This window comes from Cyprinodon tularosa, unplaced genomic scaffold, assembly GCF_016077235.1.
Source record: "Cyprinodon tularosa strain WSP-4 unplaced genomic scaffold, ASM1607723v1 ctg159, whole genome shotgun sequence".
Classification (NCBI taxonomy): domain Eukaryota; kingdom Metazoa; phylum Chordata; class Actinopteri; order Cyprinodontiformes; family Cyprinodontidae; genus Cyprinodon; species Cyprinodon tularosa.
In genome coordinates, this window is record NW_024038427.1 from 530,891 (window position 1) to 554,807 (window position 23,917).

The 23,917-nt window shown below is 38.8% G+C and overlaps 1 protein-coding gene across 1 annotated transcript in view; it reads right to left on the reverse strand.

Moving 5' to 3' along the window:
- The window catches only part of llgl1 (LLGL scribble cell polarity complex component 1), a 42,239-nt gene that overhangs the window by 16,183 nt on the left and 2,139 nt on the right, over positions 1-23,917 (reverse strand). Inside the window, exons 2-5 of the mRNA XM_038280319.1 lie at positions 19,513-19,610; positions 3,471-3,552; positions 3,218-3,378; positions 2,994-3,140 (exon numbers count right to left, since the gene is read on the reverse strand). Coding sequence (XP_038136247.1) covers positions 2,994-3,140; positions 3,218-3,378; positions 3,471-3,552; positions 19,513-19,610 — 488 coding nt within the window. The remainder of the gene's footprint in view (positions 1-2,993; positions 3,141-3,217; positions 3,379-3,470; positions 3,553-19,512; positions 19,611-23,917) is intronic.

A 23,917-nucleotide genomic window follows, 5' to 3' on the forward strand; every position in this document is an offset into this window, starting at 1 on the left:
AGTTAGGATCTTTGGTTACTTCAAGGTATTAACTGGAATTTGAAAGGACACCATGGGGACCTCTGAAAATAATAAATCCCACATTAGAGATGGAAGGTGTCTGTGTTATAGAGGCGCAGCAAGATTGCTGGTTCAAGATTCACTGTCCCTCTGGGTCCATAAAAACAACCCTTAGCCCCAGAATGTTCCAAGCTCTAAAAAAAAAATAGAATTTTTTTTTTCCTTTTTTAAAGACTAGCAGAACAACTTAAATATAACTTCTCCTGCCATGCTCTGCTACTACCTATAGCAAAACTAGAATGAGTGGCTAACTTCCCTCGAACTATCGCCTAATCATACCGTACCTATATTTGAATAAAGCTCCCATAGCAACTTGCAGAGACAACATATCCTTTTTGTAGCCATCATTTCCTCATTAAGTTTGCTCCTGCAAATGTGGATGACCTAACCGTCTTTTCGAGAAATGATTATGGATCCCTACAGGATGAGTCAATCTGACCTCAGATCAGCAGAAAATGGATAGATTGAGACATAACTGAGAAGTATAGCAGTGGCAGCATCATGAGGGACTGCTTTCCTGCCAAATGTATCGGTGCGTTACAAACGCACACTGGGTGAAACAATAGATTAAACTCAAACAACAGCTCCAAGACAAAACACAAACCAAACCTCTACTGATGAAGTTTATTATCATTTAATACCATTATACTTATGTATTAATATTGCTAATTTGATCATATATTTAATTTGTATTTTGTTTACCTCTTCACTTTTATTTCATTACCCATTTACCTTTATACATTGTAATATAGTATGAAATTCAATGGAATGTGTGTAACCTTTGAACCAAGCTCTTAGCAACTTCAAAGAAAGGAAGGGGGGGATAACGATTACAGAAAGAAAGAAGCTGCTGAAAACAGTTCATGTTCTCAGCTGATTCAGAGATCTCTTTTGTTTACATCAAACCGTTCCTTCTTTTAAAAAAACAATCGACCATGAGCAGAAGAGATAAGCTACAATTCAGGCTGTCAACATGAAGATGGAGCAGAGTTGGAGGTTGTGGATTGGACATTCCTCTGAGGCAGAGCAGGAATGTGGAGCATGACACACCCTGGAGATGTCAGAGGAATCCCTCAGCCAAGGGAAAGAGATAGAGGAAGAATGGGAGAGGAAGCAGCAGAGAGGGGAAGAAATCCAAACCACTGAGGTTTTCTGGACTCTTCAGTATTGATTAAGCAGAGCCAGGCCTTAACACAGACGGACAAAACATCTGCCTGCTGCGCCGGAGCTCGCTGAGGAGGATTCTCTCCAGACACACAGAGCAAGAAACATTCGTTAAAAAAAAAAAAGGGTGCCATTGTCTCCGTCTGTCTGCTAACAAGTATTTTTAGGGAATCCAGCATCCTGCTGCAGAATCCTGGCAATGGACCATAGATCTCTGGGTCTGTGTGTGCTCGGATTCACACGCAGCTCCTTTCCTCTGCATGTGGACGTTTGGACATTCAGCTAAAACACGACCGGAACACCGAGTTTTGGCAGCTGGTAAAAAGCATCACTGTCTGAAATCTCCAATCGCTTCCACACACTCTCTCTCACTCACACACAAACAAACAGGGCCTTCACTACAGCTCCAGCTCCGGCTTCGGTTAATGAGGGATGGCTCCAGCCGCCATGATTAAAACAAATACAATCTATTTAAGTGCCATCACACTTAAATAACAGGTTCAGATTCAATCATCATGTAGTGATGGCAGACCAGTGATGTCACTCTTTATGGTTTCAATTTTTATTTTCTCAAGTTTTCCATTTTTTGCCAAAAAAAACTTAAGACCTTATTAAACAAATAACATCATGGACCAGGTCAGCCTGCTGCTGCTAAGAACAACAATAACATCTGGATCAGCAGATGTGTGTGAGAGACCTGCTCAGCTGGACTGTTTAGGGTTTGCTAGAAGTTGCACTGCAACACAAAATAGAGACACAGAAGGAAAGATGTATGAAGATGCAGCCATTTAGAAACAAATTAAAATTTATTTGAAAAGTTGATCAATTTCACTCATATAGAGGGATATTTTAGTCAATTATTCATATTAAACTGGATTTTTATAATATAATATAAATCCTTAAAGGTATAATAGAGGATTTTCGCAAATTCTCAAAGAAAATGCACACACACAACCCTGTACCCGCTCCCAAGAGGGAACGACTATTAAGCGTGTGCGAGAGCATGCACGAGCCGATTTCTCCTTGAGGATTTGCAGGGACGCAATGATAAGAATGTTGCTTGGATTGATCTCAAGTCATCCATATTTATATATAAAAAGTTTCCCTGCAAATAGGATTACTGGTATATTAAAGTAATCATGACATGCTTTTATGTGTGTGTGCTGCAGTGGAAATTTGGACATGTTTGCGGGGTAAATCAGGATCTGTGGCCAGCGTACAACTACTAACGATGCAATTTACAAAATAAATAAACTTATCTTCGCTGGAAAGTAACAATATAGAGGTAGTTAACGTAGATAAAACACTCTGGTCATGTTTCTCTCTTCTAAGAGCTTCTCCCCTTCGCAGACACTTTATAAACACTTTTTTTCTCTTCAACCCTTTGTCATTTTCAAAGAACCCCGTCAATGACTGGCTGAAACCGTAGCTCACCACATAAAAGTGTGCATGCGCAGACAAAGTTGGCTAACTGAGGACGAGCACGTAGGACGGCTTTACGTAAACACATCAGTCCTCCATGTACATTGACATTACAGAAAACCAACAAAAAAAATAAAATATCCACCTAAATGCCAGGAATGTTCAGGGTTTATTATGTTGACATAGGTTATGGAAAAAGGCTGCTGACTTGACAGTTCTCCAGCTGACAGTCATCCAATATTATTGCCAATAAATAGTAGGACCCAAATATTGAAAATAATGCTCAAGCTTTGTTTTTCCCTTTTTTCATAAAGACGACTTCCTGTTCATTCCTCAGTCCGTCTCACCTCTGCGTGACCTGGTCCTGAAGCAGCGTCTGGTTCTCCTTTAACACGAGCCGGGGCAACTCCAGAAAATAGACACCTCCTCCTTCTGTTCCGATGCAAAGCAGGTCGCAAGACTTTAGTAAGAGGAGGACAGTCATCCGCGTAGCACTGACCGAGTAAGCAGAGAGAAATGGGTGAAGATACAGATTTGACGCTTGCAGCATTCCAGGATGTCTCCATCCTACCTGCAGCTCTCGATCCCAGGCCTTCCAGGCAGGGTGTAGCTATCCACTTGTTTAAGACAAACTCCGCCCTCTTTCTTTGTCCCGCCTACTTCTCTGTGAAGCCCGACTACCAGCTCCCACAGATGAATCGTGTTGTCATCCAGCAGTGACAGGAGACGGCCCTAAGAGTCAGGTTTCACACAGCATTAAGGTAACATTAAAGAAAAAAAATTATCTACTTATAGAAGGCAAGAGGAGTTTTTATTAACCTCACCTGACCAGGTAGGAAGTGGATCTGTGTCACAGCAGTGGTGTCTTTATGTAGTCCTGTGAACTCCACACCTGGAGCCCCGTAGCTGAGAAGATCTGGTCAAGGAAACCCACAACTCGGGAAACTTATCTGCACAAAAATGAACTAAATCTGCTCTTCTACGCTGCCATGAGCTTCTGAGGAAACCATAAGGAGTTTAAGATTTCAGGAAGGACACCGCCAAAAATTAAAAAGCTTCATAGTGACCTGATGAATCTGAGATGAAAAGACAATAAGAACCCTGCTATTATTTAATATTGCCTACATTAAAGCATAACAGTTATGCTGCGGAGGTCACTTTCAGCTGCTTTCCACTGCAAGTCAGATGGCTGAAAAGAGGCTGCTACAGAAAAAAAATAAAAAATAAATCAAAATCAGCTGTTTAAAATGGTTTCCAACTTTGCAAAAAGCTTGAAGTGAGGGTGTTTAATTTAATTCACAGTTACAATCCAAGGTTCTTTTACCCAGCCACAGAAAAGCTTATTTATTTCATTCATCAACGTATTTATTCAGGCAGAGAGAGCGAGATGTAACCACTAACAGAAGGCTCTGTGTTTTGTCCGTTTAAGCTTTAGTCCACTATGAAACACATTGGGATCTGGGATGTTAGCCGACTTTAGGAAGGCTCAGAGTTAGGATGTACATTCCAGAGAAAACAAGGACTGAGGTTTTTACTATTACTAACCATGCCAGCAAATATGTTAGGAGTTTAAAAGCTTGTAAAGATGCTGGTCTTTAAAATGTTGGTAACATCCTGTTTTAAAACATGTCTTTCAACAGGATGAATAAAAGACATAAACATCTAAGATCTAAACATATTATTGCTCTTAAAAGAAACAATTTCTGGAAGGTTTCACTTTTAAAAGCAAAAAAAAAAAGACTTTAAAAGTTTAAAACGTTTTCCTAAATCTGTAGTTTCATTTTTCACAAGCTCGATTTCTCCTGTAATCTACATTTTCTTCTCCTTCTTGCTTACAAACAAATGCAGATATACGCTGATATGCATGTCATTAAAGAAATGAGATTTTATACATACTGTATATGCAAACTAAATGTAGAAAATATCTGGAACATTTCTTACATACCCACCCAGGTAAAAATAGAAACAAGACTTGTTAAAACTCCTCATACTAATCCTAACCCTGTAAACTAGAGGGCAGAAAAGTATTTTGGTGCAATAATAGAGAAAGTAGAGAACTATAAACAAAGATCATAGCAATTATCAATGCTAGATGACGCACAGGCTTAAAACCACTCATTTGTGTGTGTAATTACCACGCCTCTTCTTCTTAGGATACTAAATGAAGTAAAGCTGATAAACTGGGGACTAAAATCAAAAACTGTGGCACTGTAAGCAAAACTGAGCTCATTAAAAGCTACACACTTTAATAAATGTGTGTGTGTAAAGTACTTACTCCCTGTTGAACCCAGTGCTTACATAAGGCTGTGGGAATCTAGATCTGAGTTACTGGTTTTTTCGTTGCACACAATCCTATTACTCTTTATGATCCTTTCTGGATTGTCAACAAAATGTAAACATTACAGGCTTCATTTTCAGACTTATGTGCTCTTATTCTGTCCTTTCTGACACAGATCTTCCTCTATTTTTTTCTCATTATTTCCACTTCTTTTCTTCCATTGTGTGATACCCATAAACTCAGCCTTTATTGCCTTTCCCCAGTGTTTTAACCCTTACCTTACACCGCTTTCCACTCAAAGAAAGCAGGGGCCCACTGGGGTTTTGTTGAGAAACATTTCTCAGCTCCTATTCTCATTCGTAGTAAGCCCTCTCCATTTCCACCTCATCTCTACCAGTTCGCTTGTCTTTTTCTTTTCAATTAAATCCCCACCATATGTGCTGCGGCCCACTGCTGATCCCCTGGAGGCCGAGCAGAGTGTTACACTGGCATTCCAGAGTGTTGTCACTGCCTGGCTCTGTGTTTTATTCACTACAATAACACATGCCTCAAACAGCTGGAGGCCGAGGTGTCGGAGGAACAATCATTCACAGGTCAAGAACTGCAAGCCTAAAGAAAAAAAGAAACTGACACCAAAAAAGGTGACCAATGACAGGCATGCAAAATGTTAAAAATATAAATAATACGTCTATTTTCCAAGTAAGTTCATTTGTTTACAAAGTTTATAAGATATGTATTCCCTTTGTTACTTTTAAACTTACATTAAAACAACGGATTTATTACCAAGTAGAGCATAATTGGGGAAAAAATAAAAGAGGAATGGTTTCAACATTTAACTAGTTTAAATATAAAAAGTTTGGTATGCATTCATTCAGCCCTCAAATAAAATCTAGTGCATAATTTAATAATTTGTTATGAATCTAGAAGTTCTGTAAAAACCCAAGGGGTTTACTAAAACGTTAGTGAACAGAAAAAACATTATAGAGACCAAAGATCAAAGACGACGAGTTAGATTAAGTTATAAAACACAGCAACACAGAATTGAACACAGAATTCTCTTCAATTCATCACTTGAAAATCTTAGGAGTTTGGTAACACTGCTAACCTACAAAGACATGGCCGTCCACCTAACTGAATGACTGTAGAGAGGGAGGGAGTACTCAAGAAAGAAGCAAAGAGGTAAAACAAAATTAAAGAGTGCCATAGATAGGCCACACAAAAAAAAAAAAAAACAGAATCCCCACATAGTGGCTCACATGGTAGTGGCACCATCATGCTTTAGGGGTACTTTTCTTTTTTAGAAGGAGACGTAGTCTACATCCGCTCCAGGCAGATGCGAACTTAAAGGCAGGCACTGTAGGAGATCTTGTAAAAACGGTTCCAGCAAGCTATATTTTTGAACATACACAACCATGCCTCTCCCTTTAGACCCCTCGACACCACGCCTTTAAAACACATGAACGCGCATGTTGTCTGCAGCGTGTCTAGAGCAGCAGGAGCAGCGCTGATGATGCAAAGCGCTATGATCACTACACTGAAACAGTTTTATTAACGGCTAAATTAACTTAAAATCCCGAAATCTGCCGGCAAAACATGTTTGCTTTTATTATCCTGGTGCCTGCAATTTGGATTACGTACATGAAAAACGCCTTCCAGCGGTTTTCCGCGGCAGAGGCGACCGGGCCAGAGTCTGCTGTTGAATGGGATTCCTAGTGACAGCGCACCGCTGGTGTACGGGGATCTGAGCGGCTCCGACAGAAATAATATCTGAAGGCAGGATGGTAATACGGATAAACTGACAATGTTTTTCAGGTGGACTTTCAGACTTAAAAATAGATTCAAACAACTTTTTACCCACTCTTCACAGCAAATATACCTGCCATTGTTACAGGCAAAGAAAGGATAGGGTAGCTGCACCCAACGTGCATCAGACCCACTTTTTCCACCACGCAGCCAGAGCAGCAACCGGGATTTTGGTCAACTACAGTGCAGCACATAGTCGAAACAGGGAGCCAGCGGGGGGACGAAACGACCAAACCTGACCTGGTGACGGTAATCTGGATACCTGAGTCCTTGTGCTTCCTCCGCCTGCCTTACCTAATGTGGGCACCCTAGCAAAGATGCTTCAGCCACGCGTCAGAACTAAACTTGTACAAGCATCAAAAATGAAGCAACGCGTGCGTTTTTGCTGCTCTTGTTGCTTTAGGTGTGAACGTAGCATGACAGTGGCTAGCTTCTAGCCATGGCGTCCTGCACGAGCATTGGGGGGGTCAATTCGTTCAGGGTACGCGCACAAGGGAGAGGGACAAGCAGACGGCCATGATTGACATGTCATGGAACCAATCGTATACAACGGACCTCTTTTGTGACTGGTTGGGGTTATTGATTGATTTCTCACTGTAGTGGGGACCATTTATTTTAGTTTCACTTCCAGACCTTCTATTTGACTACTTGCTAAGTGGCTGTGGGCAGAAAAGATCTCAGAAAAGATGCGTCAGAAAAGATCTCCTACTACACCTTTAACAGAAAATACAGTTTATCAATAAAAGCAGACAGTGTTGCTGGGTAGCATTATGAAGTTTCTTGAAGGGGCAGTAGCAAGATCACACTAAATATTTAGAAATCACATCACTCCAAAAGGAAACTGAACGATTTTGAAAGTTGATTATTTATTTACTATTACTTTTGTCAGATTTTAGTTGTTTGTGACAAGTTGTCAGAGGCAGAAAAAAAAACTTGAGTGAGGTGGAGGATTATTTTCAGACAGGTCCAGTATACTGTGGCATAATGGTTCAGTAAAGTCTAGACATGAGTTCATGTGAGAATTTATGACAAAACTTAAACCTAAATATTACAAGCACCCTCTAAATAACTGAGCTTCAGATAATTAACTAAATAAATAGTAAAAAAAATACTATGTTTAAAGATTTAAGTGTGTAAACATTATAGAGAAAATTCCACTAAACACCCAGAGCTGCTGGATGCTGCTAAATTTAGTTTGTTTGTTAAAAGGAAATAAACATGTTTAAAAAAGGTCAAAGTTTTTTAATGATTTTATAAGGTACTTGTTGCTGAAAATGTGACACCTAACATTCTAAAATAGCCCAAAAACCTCAGAAACGGCATAGAAAAGTTTGTCCAGAGGAAAAAAATATATTTTTAAAACTCCTTTACTTTATTCGCTTATATTAGTCAAGCTCCTTTATATCTGCTTAAAGCCATAAATGAGGAACTACAATCTGCCAATAAGAACAAACAAGCCAGAAAAATGTTTCGCCTTTTTTAATTCATTAGATAGCTGGACTGAAACCAGGTGATCCTAAGTGGTTGGATTTTTGTTGCAGTAATTTTATGTTGTTCCCAACTCAGTCATCACAAACTTATATGGCTTCCTGCACATGTTAGGGTGGAATAAGGTGGGGGAGGGGGGACCACTAATGGCTATTTGGGAGTATGTCACAGCCTTGCCTTTTAACCCCCCAGCTGCACCCTTAACAGGACCGAGACTAAAAGCAACTCATTTTCGTACCACACAAGAATATCCATGGAGCAGGAAGACAGTGAAGATAATGAGATATTTTTATTGTCAGTCAGTAAAACCTTAAAGCTGAAGTGTGACACATGATTCACAACTCTGAGACACACAGAGACCTCGACAGCTTCCTGGTTGCATTGTGTCAGTGAACAGCTGGCGGAGGGATCCCCAGCTATGATGTCAACACTTCCTCACAAAGCTTAGGCCTCTGCAGCTCAACTGCCTCAATAATTGTGTCAGTTTGTCTAATTAAAGCTCTTTCACCCTCAATGGGGTCTAAATATCGGTCAGCATTACGAGTACTTGGAGTTGACTAATCATTTCTCCCACCTTTTGTTATCTTGATGCAATCTATATTTACAAATTTAACTCCATCTAGTCTCCCTTATTTCAAAATCAAATCTCGCCTCTGAAATCTTTTAAAGAAAACTTAAACAATATACAAGAATTCTCATGTTAAACTGGTAATCATAAATAATCTGGTAATAAAAAAACATAGCTCACGTCATAGGCCATAAGTTTACTCATTTAGTTTAAGCACTTAGCTTTAAAACACACAAGTTGAGACATTTTGTAGAAATCCAAAGAAAGAACACCACGAAAAAAAAAATAAAGATTTGAATGAAAGAAAAAAGAAGACCAGCCTAACAGTCTACTAGTTGCAAGATTTGCCAACAGCAAAAAACAACAAAGAGCCACACCGCACTATGCCAATATGAGCCGACCAAACAGTCTCTACCACACAGATTCATAACTTGGTCTCCATGCAAGACACTCTGTAAATCCTAATCCGTTCCCCAGACCTTACTCATCACAACTCCAGTCCTAATCCTTCCTTCTTGCTCTCAACTTATCCAGAAACTATTATCAACACTAAGTTTTAAACTCCAAATAAAGGCATCACTTTGTACTGTTGAGGAGCATAATTTCAGACCCCTAAGTTGTCTCGATTGAAAAAAAACAACAACTCAATACAAGTGCAACTGCCCGTTGATGCAGATAGAGAGTGAGGGAGACGCAGTGTTAGTGGGGATAAAACGATTTCACGGTCTGAATACACACAAACAGAAGGCATTGTCCCCCTTATGGACACTCAGCCAACACCCTATAACACAGAAAACTGTGGCAGAAAACAGAAATGAACAGGAAGAGAGGACAAAGCCCCCTGGATTTAAGAAAAGGTGCAAAAGTTGACCACACGCACAAAGACAATTGAGTCTCAAAAGCATAAGAAATGTTTGACTGGTTTGTTCTAAAACTCCTCACGCCCACCCCTCATATCCACTTGGTTCATTCCTTGGAAAAACAACGATAAATGTCCGTTAAAAGACAAAGAAAGAGACAAGCCAAGTAACTACACCCACCAACTAAAGAAACAAACGTACATCATTTGCAGATTGCCACTCCTGCTTTGACTCCTCTGTTAACATCAACATCAAGCATTTAAAAAAGATGCACTTCACCATAGACCGTAAACAAATAGATTTAGGGAAACCCTTTAAAAAGGAAAGGCATTTTAATATAGATTCCCAATAAGAAAGATTCCTTTGAAAACATTTGATGCATAAAAGTCAACCGAGCGCAAATTTTTACTGCTGTAGCAACTCTGACGTAACCACATACCCTGAAAGAGGCACTACTCTAGAGACAGGTGGTCTACGGGTTGAGAACCTTTAGTAAAATGTTAGTTTCAAACAAAATCCATAACATGAGCTTATGCCCTCATTAAAAATCCAAAAAAAGACACAAATATTTCTGCAAATTAAAGATTAAGAAACAGCCTATGCAGGCTGAAATCACTCTTTATAGTTCTAATCCAGAGAGGAAAGAAACCTTGTTAGCAGAAAGCTAACATTTCTCTTCTACTTTTTCCTTTCGAGTGATGCAGCTACATTGATTTGTAAGAACACATAAATGTTTGCTTTTTTGCACAACAACTCCCTCATTCAACGGCCCGTCAACTAGCTTCAAACAGGGGAGATGCTTTGTTCTGTAAAAAACAGGCCTGTCCAACCTGCTGCCAAGAGTTTGCACACGTGCAGCTATTTGATTATGAGGATGTGTGGGTTAGGAGTTCAACAGAAATATTTGGAGCAAAAGAGAATAAGAAAAGGTAGAGCCACAAAACGCAAGGAAATCATTAGTTCAAGACTCTTTTTATATAAAAGGTATACATCATGGATGTGTTTAAGACAAGGAAATAAGGGAGAGTAAAAATATATATATATATTTAAAAAGATTAGGCAGTAGGAACATCAAGAGTTACAAAAAGTAGGTTTAAAGGTACCTACAGCGTTTTCTGTTATCTCTATGAAAAGGCTCATTCACAGATGATTAAACGGTCAGTGAAGTGAAAGTCGAATTTTGAGAATACATGCATGCGGATAGAACGAAGAAACACTGTGAGTGGGCTTAGTTGACACATGGATAGGGCACAGCCAAACTTGGCAGTAGTTGAAATGTCCTGTCAGCTAACTTTCCCTTAACCAATCAGGGACTGGGTATGGTTGTGACATAGGGAGAGGAGACAATTTTTTTATTTTTTTTTATTAAAATCTCACTAAAGGTTAATAAGTCCACCTGCTACGGGATCCTGGACAGACAGAAGTCTCGCAGGAAGCAGATGTCCAGTCACAGCTCCTTTGAGCGGGTGGTGGTACTGAGCAAATGAGAGGATGCGGTGGGCCTCAGGATTACTGAAGCCTTGTTCGGCTTTCCATATTACAGATTAAGCCGTGACTTGCTTGATGACATTTAATAACTGACATCTCCGGAAAGGGGTCCAAACTATTTTCAAGGCTTTTGCCTTAAAGGCTTTTGCCCAGATTTTACCCGCCTCTCACCCGTAGACAGCTGAAGATAGGCACCATTACTCATTGCGACCCCAGCAAAGAAGTGTGATGGAAAATGGACACATGGATGAATGAATGGAATCAAAAAATATATATATCTTTAAATTGAGCCAATTATCCCTCCCAGGAGTTACTGGCTGATCAAAATTACTCTGGCAATTAGTCTCCACAAACCAAGAACACCATCTAAAGCAGGCATGCCCAAAGGGCCACTTTCCTGCAACTTTTAGAGATTTTCCTGCTTTAACACAGCTTATTATGATGTTTACAATTCAGCAACAGTCTGTTAATCAGCTATTAATGGAATTCACCTGTGCTGAGATAGGCAAAACTCTAAAACCTGCAGGATAGCGTCCACCAAGGACCAACTTTGGGCATGATGAGCAGAATGACATCTCGGTAGTTCAGTGTCGATGCATCTATAAACCTGTGGACTATTTTCCTGAATTTACTTTGGGTCCGAAGTTCCCGCACTGTTCAGTGGTTGTGACGTCAAGCGCGTATGATAAATGGGTCCAACTTCCCAAACAATCGAAGTGTTAAATTCATAATTGATTTATGGATATTCAGAAATAACCAGTATCCAGCTTAACTTAGACATGAATGGTAACTCCATGTAAGGTGAAAAAAATAACCTTTTTAAGTATGAGTACCAGAACGAGCAGCACAGTGCCGCAGTTCTGTGCTTTTGCTACAGGTGGCAGCATCTTTAGAAAATTCCATAATGCCTCTTTAAAATGAAGCATTTTCTACTTTTTCTTTTAGGGCGACATTTGGTAAAGTGGTGAGACAAAAGTGGAACTTTTTGGATGGTTTGTATCTAGTTACATGGTACATAAAACCAACACAGTATCTCACAAAGAGAACATATGCAAATGTGAAGGTCTAGAACTGCCTAACTTCCACCTTATTAACGACCCCATGAGGCCCACCAGGAAATCTTTCAGCAGAATGTCTGGCCATTAGTTTCTGATCTGACGTTCAAGCACACTTGGTTTATGCAGCAGGTCAATGATTCAAAGCACAACAATATGTGTGCCTCTGACTGACTCACAAAATAAGAGGGAGGTATTTGGAGTGGCCTAATGAATGTCCGGACCTTAACCCGATTGATAAGCAGTTTCATGAATTGCAGTTGATGCATCTTATTAGTTCAACAAATTAGGTTAATGAAACATTTTTTCCTACATATTACCATGTTTGTATCAAGAAAAAAGGCTTTTCTTTTTAACATTTACTCCCTCGTGAAAGTTAATTTTATTTGAGTAACAATAAACATGGAATTCAGACCAAAGCATGGCAGTTCCACTGTTTATAGACCACAAGATCTATGATTGATGATTGAATTGGAAAAGGAAGAACTTATGATACGTCCCTTTCAACAGACTAACTTTTCTTGCCACAATAAACATTATGTTTACTTTAAAGAGATAAACAAACATTTGGGATGATCAAGCTGCAAAGCTGAAACAGCTGAACATGGGTTAACGTGTAATGAAACTCAACAATTGTATAGGAAAATGTACTTTTTTCCAGTGAACATTAGTCGTCTCCCTGATGTCGCAAAAAGTGCATGAATCACAGTCTGAAAGCACTCATTTCCCTGGAATGTTCTGCATTTAAAACAAAAGCCGTTTCACATCACCAAACAGTGGTGACCACAGCTACAGTCAAACTGGGAACAGGACATAAGCTTCAGCAGAAAAGCAGCGAGGTAAAAACATGGACCCAATGCATAATCAAGTTGGGGGATTTAAATTAAGATTCAACAGATGGGACCACAGCAGAAAGATAAATACATGAGCAATCTTTAATCAACATGCATCAAAGCTCTTCTGCGAGTATCAGCTCACGCTCTGCTAGCTGATACTAAAGCTTTATGGTCACAGTTTCAAAGTGACTCAGCAAGAGCCGACTATCAAGCAATTGTTTTCAACTTAAAAACAAATTTAAAAAAGAAATGAAAAAACCGATTGATCAAGTTAAACCCTCTGGTATCTGATGTGTCGAGGTGCAGAGTTTGGAAATCCTCTCCGCTGCAAGCACTCCTCATCCCAGGCAACTGCCTCGGTCGTCTAGGAAACCATTTTAAATGCTCCCCTTTACTAAGACTAGACTCAGCAACAAAGCTCTTACTTTGCCAATCCACGCAAGCATGCAGCATACAGACACACAAAGTGGGGTGGGGGGGTTAACCCAGGGCAGTGCAAAATGCATTCCAGGACAGGAGACAGACTGCTTAAGATCGCCCATCCACCCCCGCACACGATCTCATTCAACAGACACACTGTGGGAGGAGGGGGGGGGGGGATAAAGAAAAAAAAAAGAAAAACATGTCGACCCTTTCCCTCTATTGAGCCCCAATATGTGGTTTCAGCAGTACACATCAGAGCATGACATGACTACTGACACATGACAACTCAAATAGGAAGAAGTAAGACTAGAAACAATTACACTTATGAAAGTTAACAAAAAAATATAAGGTGGGAAAACAGCAGAGGTTAAAGTCTTAGGGAAACTTCTGTTCCAACTGTTGCATTTCCGAATTCTCCTGAGTGGTGCCTGACTTTACACGAGCGAATAAGGTGAATGTGATTGGTCGTTTATCAAGGGGGCGGGGTTGAGGTGGCGGAAGGTTTGCAAGCAAATTAGGTTGTGGCCGGTTTGTCGGAAGCATCTTGCTAACCAGTTAGCAACTTTGTCCTAATAGGTTTTCAATGGGAAATTACATTGGGACCAAGTAGCACATAGCAACGACACTATCAAGGAACGCTATGGACAGCGGAAACATGCAAGAGGAGGAGAGTTTGGTGTCAAAGGTCATGGATGAGTCTCCTCCATCATACATTTTTTATTTAGAGGAGGAAAGTGGGGACGAAGTTGTTGTGGAAAAGGACGCCAGGTCGGCAGAAGCTTGGTTTGGTGTAGAAGGCTTACAGCCGTACATGTTTGAGCCCTTCCCTCGCACCGCTGCCAGTTCTGTTAGCTCTACGCCTGCAGAAGCACAGACGTCCATCCCTGTGAATACTGGGACGGAACTCAATATTAAAGTAAATTATTCTTATTTCTAATTGCATCGTTGCGTATATTAGCAGCGACATATGAATCAAGATGCTGTGAACGAAAAAATTTGATTGAGAGATGACCGTTGATATATGATTGGCCGAATTTAGGTGTACAAGCCATCGTATAACTAACTGGCCTGCATAAGATAACAAAAAAAAACCCCACAGATTTCAAGACAGGATTTTTTTTTTTAAATAGAATTTTTTTAACTTTTGGGACAATATCGTCTGATAAATAATACATGTATATTTATATACATGTTTAAACCAAAATGATTTGAAATTTAAATACGACTTCCCTATGACTAACACTAAAACTAAATATCTTTTACTCGAACAATAGAGCTGGGTCACATAACATTTTGGTTCTGCAGAACAGCAGGGGAGTTTCACCACATTAATGGAAATAAATGCTGGAAAGGTGGGATGAACACCTGTGTCAGTGAATTACAACCATAAGTGTGGAATGAATGATTCCAGGCAAAGCTCCAGATGGCTGTCACTCTTTTCTGTGCGATTCTCTCAGGTGGGGAACTAACAGGCCAATATGGCCAAATTTTCATGAATGCCTGTCCTTATGTCTACAGGCTGCTCAACATTACAACAATTGCCAGTCTTTCAGATTGTTTTATAAATCAAACAAATCTGAATTATGCCAAAATTCAGATTCAGAGACTGTATTTGCTGCTGCAGCTGCAGTGTGACTGTTACAATGGACCTGATCAGTTTACTGTACTGGAGTTAAACCCCTAATATCTTACAGTGAAAATACTCATTTAACTATACCACAAATAAGCAGCACATTTATGAAGCTTTAGTCTGGAATATTAACAATTATTTTAAACACAGTTAATTTATTTATTTTTATTTTTAACACATACCTAAACCATGGACATATTACCCTCCTAACTTCCAGAGACAGTGCAGGAACCCTGAATCTATCTTTACCTGCAGAATCTCTGGAAATTACAGCTTTCACCACAACAACATGTTATGCAACCAGACATCAACCTCCCAAACAATAGCTCCATGGGGTTAATTACAGAGAGACAACAGGCTACTTAAAGCTTCAGCAGGCATGGGTATGGTAACAACTAGTAGTTGGAACCATCTGACTCTTCACTTCTTGCTTATCTACCAAGCAAGTGAAGAATATTTCTTCATCCATGAAAAGAGAAACGAAAGCCCAAAAAGTAGAGCCATGGTTTGCTTCAAGTGTTTTCTGTCTGGATCATCTGTGGTGGATCAAAGAAAAATATCAAATATCTTGGCAAACAGTTTTACACTTTACAGCAACGGTCACCAATGATGGGCCCTCAAGGACCACGTGGGGGGCCCCTCATGGTCTACTGAAATAAACATAACTCATCATTGAGCTAAGTTGGACATTTTATTTTATTTTTTAGTTGCCATTCCCTTGTAATCACACTTTTCCTGATAGAGATTTCAAAATGACAATATCTAAGAGAAATTTAAACAACAGCTTGCCAATACGTTAGCGGGCTTCATAAATTCCCTTACACCAGGCTGTCCTATAGCGCCTCTGTTCCTGATTTTCCTGTTTGGTTTCGCTATTCAAGAAAGCGTAGCTTGGTGGGTTGATTTTACTCTTAAATTCAGTGAGATTTTTTTCTGTCTGGCGCTCAAATTTTCCTGTTTGACGCGGGAAATTCTGGAGCTGTTGATTCAGAGACCGCTGCGGCGTCCGGCCAGGCTTCATTCATGCGGAACTTCATTGATCTGCACGGCAGTGGTAAGCGTATTTGCACAGGACCGAGGTGGATTTGAGTTTACACGTTTATTTTAACAATTTGAGTTTTTTGCTGTGGATTCAGTGTTTAAACTTAATTTATGCCTGACACAGGTATGTTTGCGCCGACAATGAGACACAGTTTGAAGCTTTTATACTGTGCGGCGTATACAGCAACACGATACATAGGACCATTTTCAAGTTTTTCAACGGCACCGCATGTCTTGCAAAAGTGACAGCAATTTTTAGTTTTTAATGATATTTAAGATAGAATCATAAGACGTCTCTAGAAGTATATACATGTGCATTATATTATATTACAGGTTGTTGCTTGAGCATCACGTTTTTCCACGCAAAGCTATAGTTAAAAATGTTGTGCTGTGCGGAAATTCATAATGCACGAAAGCTGCATGGAGACACACGGAAGCTAAAAATTTGTCATCGCAGACATATCAAGCATAAAAATCAACCTTTAGTCCCGCCTTCACTTCATGATAAGACTAGACAGATACAATTTAATGACAGTAAAGGTATAAAAAAGAAAAATAATCATCAACACGAATAGATTTAGTAAAAAAAAAAAAAATTCAAACATTTATATAAATACTAATTTATGCATTTCCAGTTTTTGTTTTTACATCACCACAAATTAATATTTGCTACAACTACTGACATTTGGCCTGAATATTTCCAAACCTGGCAGTTCATCATTTTCATTTCTTGATAAATCTTAACACGCATTATATCCAGGTTTTATAAAGGTTTACACAAAGTATATGTATAGAATATGTACTGTGTAAAGTATTCTTATTATTATACATTGACTTCAAAATATATATTTGGGTTGTTAGTCTTAACAATACTAAACAAGCTGAAACTTCATTAAAGACATGGTGAGAAGTCAGAATAGTATTTTATGATATTATTTTTACATTTAATTTTCCTTCTCCCTCCATCTTTGCTTCCTCTGTTTATCTCCATCCGTCTCTGGGGTGCAAGTGCCTGGTACCACCAGTCTCGCTGTCTCTCCCCTCTCAGAGCTGCGCCTCAAAGAGCCAATTCTCCACTCTAATGCATCTGCAGGCTTCACCCTCCTTTCATACATGAATACATCTTAACAGACTGAATTTAGCTCCCTGAATGCAAATGGTGATCAAAATACCTGCATGTTTGTTACAACCAATTTAGATCTCCTCTGCTCCACACTAAATCTAAAGAGAAAACTAATGCTAATATAGCTCATGCCAAACAACATTAAACATCAAGGTCAAAACATTTGTGGGTTTTTAGTTGGTAGGATTGTCATGTAACCAGAAAATGGCCTGTTTGAGCTCAATAACACATCTTTCATAAAACCACAGCAGAAAATCAGAACTTGCATTGGAAATGTCACTGAAGTCCTGACGGCGTTGCCTGTGGCAGGAATAACAAGTAAGAAAATATCACCATGTGCACACAGTGCATGAGCCGCCGAGTTGTTAGCATTTCTGACATAACTGAAACCCTAGGCCAAATTATAGTTTTGCTGCAAGGCTTTCAACAAGCCAAACTGATGATTTTCCGAGTGCAGCTTCACTCAGTGTTCCCAATTACCCTGTGTGATCAGAACCTGGTGGTGCCCTGGGCCAGAAAAGGAGGAAGGATACTCCTGATGTAAGCACATCAAGGAACTGCCTTTTGGAGAAATAATCATAACAATACCATTTCCTTTCTCAATAGCTAGTTTTTCAGTTTAAAAATAGAAGAGGTCACTATGAATGCATGGAGGGCTGAAAAAAAAAAAGAGAAAAGGTTAAAAGAAGACTCTATATTTCTTATTTTTTTTCCAAAACGCATTGATTCACAGTAAGAAGCAACTATGTTTATAGAGCCCAATACTTTCACAAATAAGAAGAAAGGAGTCTGTGCCTGTTGACTCGGATGAATTTAAGTAAAAAAAAAAAAAAACTCTACATGCATGTCCCTAGAGCTGAATAATACATTATTAACGAAGAAATGTCTGGTAAAGAGCGACTGATGAGTCCTCTGCTCCCCGCCTTTGTTCCCACAGCGATCACACACCGCTCAGCAGACCAGTGTTATATAAACAGCTCTTCTACAATCACAACTGATCAGCATTTCCTCCGTTTAAAAAACAGCAACAATAAAGCAGCCTAGAGCAGCAATGTCTCAGCAATATTTGCTACATAAAGAAAACACTTATGGCCCAATAGGTTATCATTAGACCTTGCACTTGACAGCAGGAAGTCAAAAGAAGCAGAGCATCTCTATGTGGAGCAGAAGGTTTGAAACTGAATTGCAGAGCTGATGTAGAGATAAGAGAGATTCAAACTGACAGCAAAGGAAGGAAATCAGTTTCCGTATTCTTGGGTTTTGTTTATGGCTTTCGGCCTGAGAGGCTTACTTATTTCTCTGATTGCTTCTCATATTCTGAATAACACTTACAGACTTACAGATGATTCTAGCATTTTATAGATTACCAAGTGGAAGGTTAGACTTTCTAATATTTACTTGCATATCGTCAAAGCTTGTCCTCTACCATTTGGGTCCAATTATTACCAAAACCCTTCATGCATTTTATGGGATAGACCATAACTCCAATGAGGACATAAAGTATGCATTTTTTAAAAATCTGAAAATCCTCAAATTCAGTTAGACCCTGACACAAGATCAAGTATAAACAAAAATCTCTTGAAGCAGAAACATTGTTCAGTATTAGCATAGGTGTTTTGTGAAGGATACAGAACAAAGAACATTAAAAAACTCACTTTTTAGAAAACCACATATGTGGAGGAATAAAAAAAAAAAAAAAACACCATGTAAACCTGCTGACACCATCCCATTGTGAGACATGGTGGTGGTTTCATCATGCAGTGGGAACACATTTCTAAAAAGGAGAAGGAGATGAAAGCTAATTGGAGCTAATGGGATGATAGAAGTAGCTTTGAAAGACTTCAGACTGGGATTAAGATTCACATTCCAGCAGGATAACAGTCCCAAACAACAGCAGGATGGTGTAGATCATGATGAACTTTGTGTTATAGCGATCCAAAGTTCAAACCTCAATCCAATCAAAAATCTTTGACAAGACTTAGATAATTTAGAGTTTGTTAATTTGCAAAAAGGAATAAGTCTCATTTTAGTCTAGATTTTTGCATCACTGGAAGAAACGTAGCAAATAAAACTCATTAAAATATTACTAGCATGGATATATCACTTTCCTTTCATGTCACAAATATTCTCCACATGACGATGGTTTGCCACATGACATTCTCTCAGAAAATGTGGGCTGAAGTCTTTTGTGCCGTGGCAGCTTTTATCTGAGGAGCGATGACAACCAAAAGAAGCAAACTCGGAACCAAAAGCTCACCAGTGATAAAGGATACATTTTAATGGCTCCTGACTTTGTGCCGATGGCCATCAGCTGCAGCTTGGGGTCAAAGGCCAGGGCACTGGGCTGGTGGGGGAACCCATGCTCCACAGTCTGAGAGGAAGAAGACACAGGAGAAAAAAAGAAAAAACACAATTGGAGTTTACCAGCTGACACAACAAAGTCAATAAACTTTATTAACTCATATTTCTCTTAAAATACGTTCAGCTTTTTCCCCTCAAGCCAGACTGTTTAGTCAAAGAGGCGTCTAAAAGGGAGGACCCCCCTTAATAAAGTCAAAAGAAACTTTTTTTAAAAGGCCACTGAATGGCAGCGCCGACAATTTACTGCCATGCTCTGCAAACCTTGTTAACTGGGATCAACATCAATTCACAGGCATTTTTCCCCTTCTGCCCATGGCACGGCATGGCAGCCAGCTGGGAATGCATTTAGAGCTTCAGGGAATAAGTCAGCACATTTTTTTAAAAACGACTTCACCAGGGTCTTCCTCTTTATTAGAACATAAAGTAAAGCATCCATATTTGCTGTCTTTAGAAAGCCAAAGTGATTAGAAACAAACCCAGCCTCCTGCAGACAGACCACCTCTGTGTCAGTTGCAGCAGCTGGTACAGAACAGTAAAAGAGGCATGTTGTTCCAACAAAACAAACAGTTTATGGACTTTAAACATGATACACCGTTCAGATGAGCTGACTCTGTACAGCACCCACACACCACCGCTATTAAAGGCATTTACTTAGTGGGTGTCACTGAAGACATGTTTAGATGAACAGACTGAGATTTGCATTAGAAGCCAAGAGAATGCAGGAATCTATCTGAGAGGTGAAAAAAAAAAAGAAAAATAGCAAGGACTCTCAGGAACCCAAGAGAAGATCTCAATGATCCAAACTTTTAATCTGCAGGGAAAGAAAAGGACAAATGTTGCCGTTAAGACCCAGATTAAGTGGTCAATCTGCCAGTCCTTCTGCAACAAACAACGGAGGCAAAAGAAAAAACTGTCGCAGCTGTGCTAAAAGGATTTTACAAAACAATGTATCCGACAGGAAGCCAATAGCAAAACTATGTTATCACATTTCGCAAAAAAAAACAAAAACAAAACCTACCGTATATATAAATACATATAAAAAAAAATCAAGCTGACACAGACCATCGTCTCTGGATCTAAACCAGTGTATCTCCTCTTAGTATAAATGTGATTCTGCCTCTATGGCAGATTAGCCTAAATGTGCTGAGATACTGACATAGATATAAATATCTATGGCTGCCTTTGTCATCTTTTATGTAGTAGCTTTGATTTTTTTTTGTCTTAAAGACACTAAACATAAAATATACTTTAGACCCTAACCACTTTTGGCAAGTCTTTGTCAGGAACATTTGCAACATCAGAAGCAACAAAGGTTATCTGGATAATGTAAGAAAGGCCAGTCTGAGCTTTACTCTTGTGCTGATGTTCAAAAACGCTCTGAGCTGCTGAAAGTACATCAAATGTTGCTCAGTAGAGCAGTTGTAATTAAATGGCTGAAAATTGCAGTGTTGACTTCACTTAACTTGCACCTTTCTGACTCTTCTGTTTCATAACCTCTACTCGGCACCAGTCCCGGCCAGCAAAGACAACTCAGCCAATAAAAATAAACATTGACTTAAAGAACCATTAGTTAGAGTCCGTCCAACTGGTGAAAAATACTTGATATTCAGAAAAAAAAAAAATGCATGAACTGGAGATACTGCATACCTCAAATATTAAGCCCAACCAGTTCTTTCCAATACTGCACACCGATAATGAGATGACAATTACAATTGGTTATACTGTGCATCTCTGAAATCAGGATAAAACTAAATAAATGTAAACATATTTATGCTAAATCTTCAGATCGATACAAAAGAAAAGGGATTTGTAAAAGCATCTATAGGCCTTCCACTTTCTCACATTTAGAAAAGTTAAAAAGAGACAGAATAAAATTAAAAAAATATATAAATATATCATGGATTAAAAGTACATTTTCAGGGATGTAATCAAATGCACCATTTATTTTTTTTCATACCGGTATATCATACAAAAATGTAATATACAATTACAGAATGCAAAATTAGGTAATTAGTGACCCAAAACAGATGATTTAATAGATGCTGTAACTTTTAGCAACATTGCAAAGTCATAAAATCAAACAGTCTCGTTCTGTGTTTAAAAGCAGACCACTTTGGACCAGGAGATTGAAAATTCAAGGCCTTACTCACCCCTCTAGATTAAATCCCACAACAGAGAATAAAATATATATCTAATCAGGTTGGTGTCCGATTCGTTTTGTACATATAGCTTCATGTTTAAGGTAAGCTCAGAATACTGTAGGTAAGAGGAGGGCAGCCCACACAGAGCATCTATAACAAGTGTAGTATATGGCCTAAAAAGTCATTCAATACATATTAAATTAAGCCAGAACTGGGTTCAAAAATTATGCAGTGTCACTTTAGATATACATCTTAAATAATGGCATCTAATAATAAATATCTTAAAAGGACTAGGGCAACTCCTAAACAGATACAGATGTCTGATTGGTTGTTTTCCAAAATACAGAGAAGTTACAACAAAAATTATTACAACTTCTTAAAATCTTGCTATAATTCTTAGATAGAGCTAAACAATTACATTTCCAACATAATTGCATTTTTTTTTTTTTTTATGTAATTTTTAAATTGCAGAGGCACTCAATTTTGGTCATGTTGCATTTTTCGAAGTGTGAAACCCCAAGATTCTCACCCCAGCCCTTAGAGAGCTTTCAACTCTGTGAAAACAACAAACCTTGGGGCCAAACATGTTTTATGTTTGAAGTAGAAAAGAAAGCAAATAAAAACACAAATTCAATTTGGGAAATAAAATAAGTAAATGCATGAACAAAAATTATTTTTTAAATGTCTAAGCAAATCTGTGCAGCTCAATATCTATCTTTAAAAAATCTGTTTTCTAGCAAACTTCATGTCAAGTTGCCTAAACTGTCAAACTGGATCATGACCTGGATGACTGAGAATCTTAACAGATATCTCAATATCTATGTTGGTGAATGCAACAGGAACTCAAATAAAATTGTTGCATGTTTTCTTTATTTACCCCAAAGTCTAAAAAAAAAAACTCCTGCCTCTAAGCCCCTATCTTGGTCTAAAATATCTGCAATCAGTCCCATAGACCAAGCTTCCTCCTTCAGACACGATCACAGAGTTTGATGGGTCTAGTTGACAGTTTAAACAATTCAACCATGACTCTGCAGCAAGGAAACAAAAGAATATACACAGAGTAAATTACTTATATGCATTTTAGATAAATAAATACATTTCTAGAAAATAGCATTCGAATTTAAAATGCCTGGTCACCCGTCTTCCACTTATCTGGGATCAGGCCGTCAAAGCAGCAGACTCAGCAGAGACTCCCAGCCGCTCATTTCAGCTGCTTTTTTCCAGGGGTATTAAATTATTTATCAAAATATTTAATGGGACATTCAAAGGTCATAGCTACCCCTTTTCGTTCCCTCAATGTAATAATTTTAACCAAAGATTAGCTTTAGCGACTCAAGAGAGAATGCATATCTTACTGAATCGTTATTTAATCAGGCAAACAAAAAAAAAAATTACACTTAACAGAACATTTATTTCTTTAAAGAGACTGCTTGACTAAATTTGGAGAAGGTTAAAGGCTTTGAATCATTTGCAAATGGCCATAAGAACAATTTTATGATTTGCAGCATGTACACAATGGTTGTTAGGCAATTGCTGATGTCATCAGCAGAGTAAGACCTGAATATTTTACTAAACCCATTCTTTAAGGTGATTAGTCCACAATACTCCCCTTAAAAGTTACTTTTACCAACATTTCTACAAGTAAGCTTGTGACCTCACTGTAGGGAAAGGAGTGAGTCACTGTGATACCAGAATTACAGTATGTACAGTATTTCACCGTGAGAATCCCACACAGAGGCACCGCTTAACTGGGAGGGGTTTGCAAGGACAAAGTTGCATAGAGATGAGAAAGAAAACGTAAAAATCCTTAAGTTTTGCACATTTACATTACATTTCCAGGCATTTTATTTTCTGCTCTGAATCATTTGGCGTGACAATAATAATCTAGTTGTTCATTTCTATTCAGTAGAGCCAATATTAACTAACTATCTTTCAACATGAAATGTTTGCTCTTTGAAAAACCTTTCAGTCTTACCTAATCTCAGTTCAAGGCTACAACACTACAAATTTGACTCATTTTTGGACACTACAACTGTATAGTTGAGAGATTCGACTGCCCAGGCTGCAGGTCATCCAGAAACAATCAATGATTCCCCCTGGCCCCCTAACCACACAAAGAATTACAGCAAATGTTGGGAAACCAAAGGTTTACCAGCAGTGGACAAACTTGCATAGT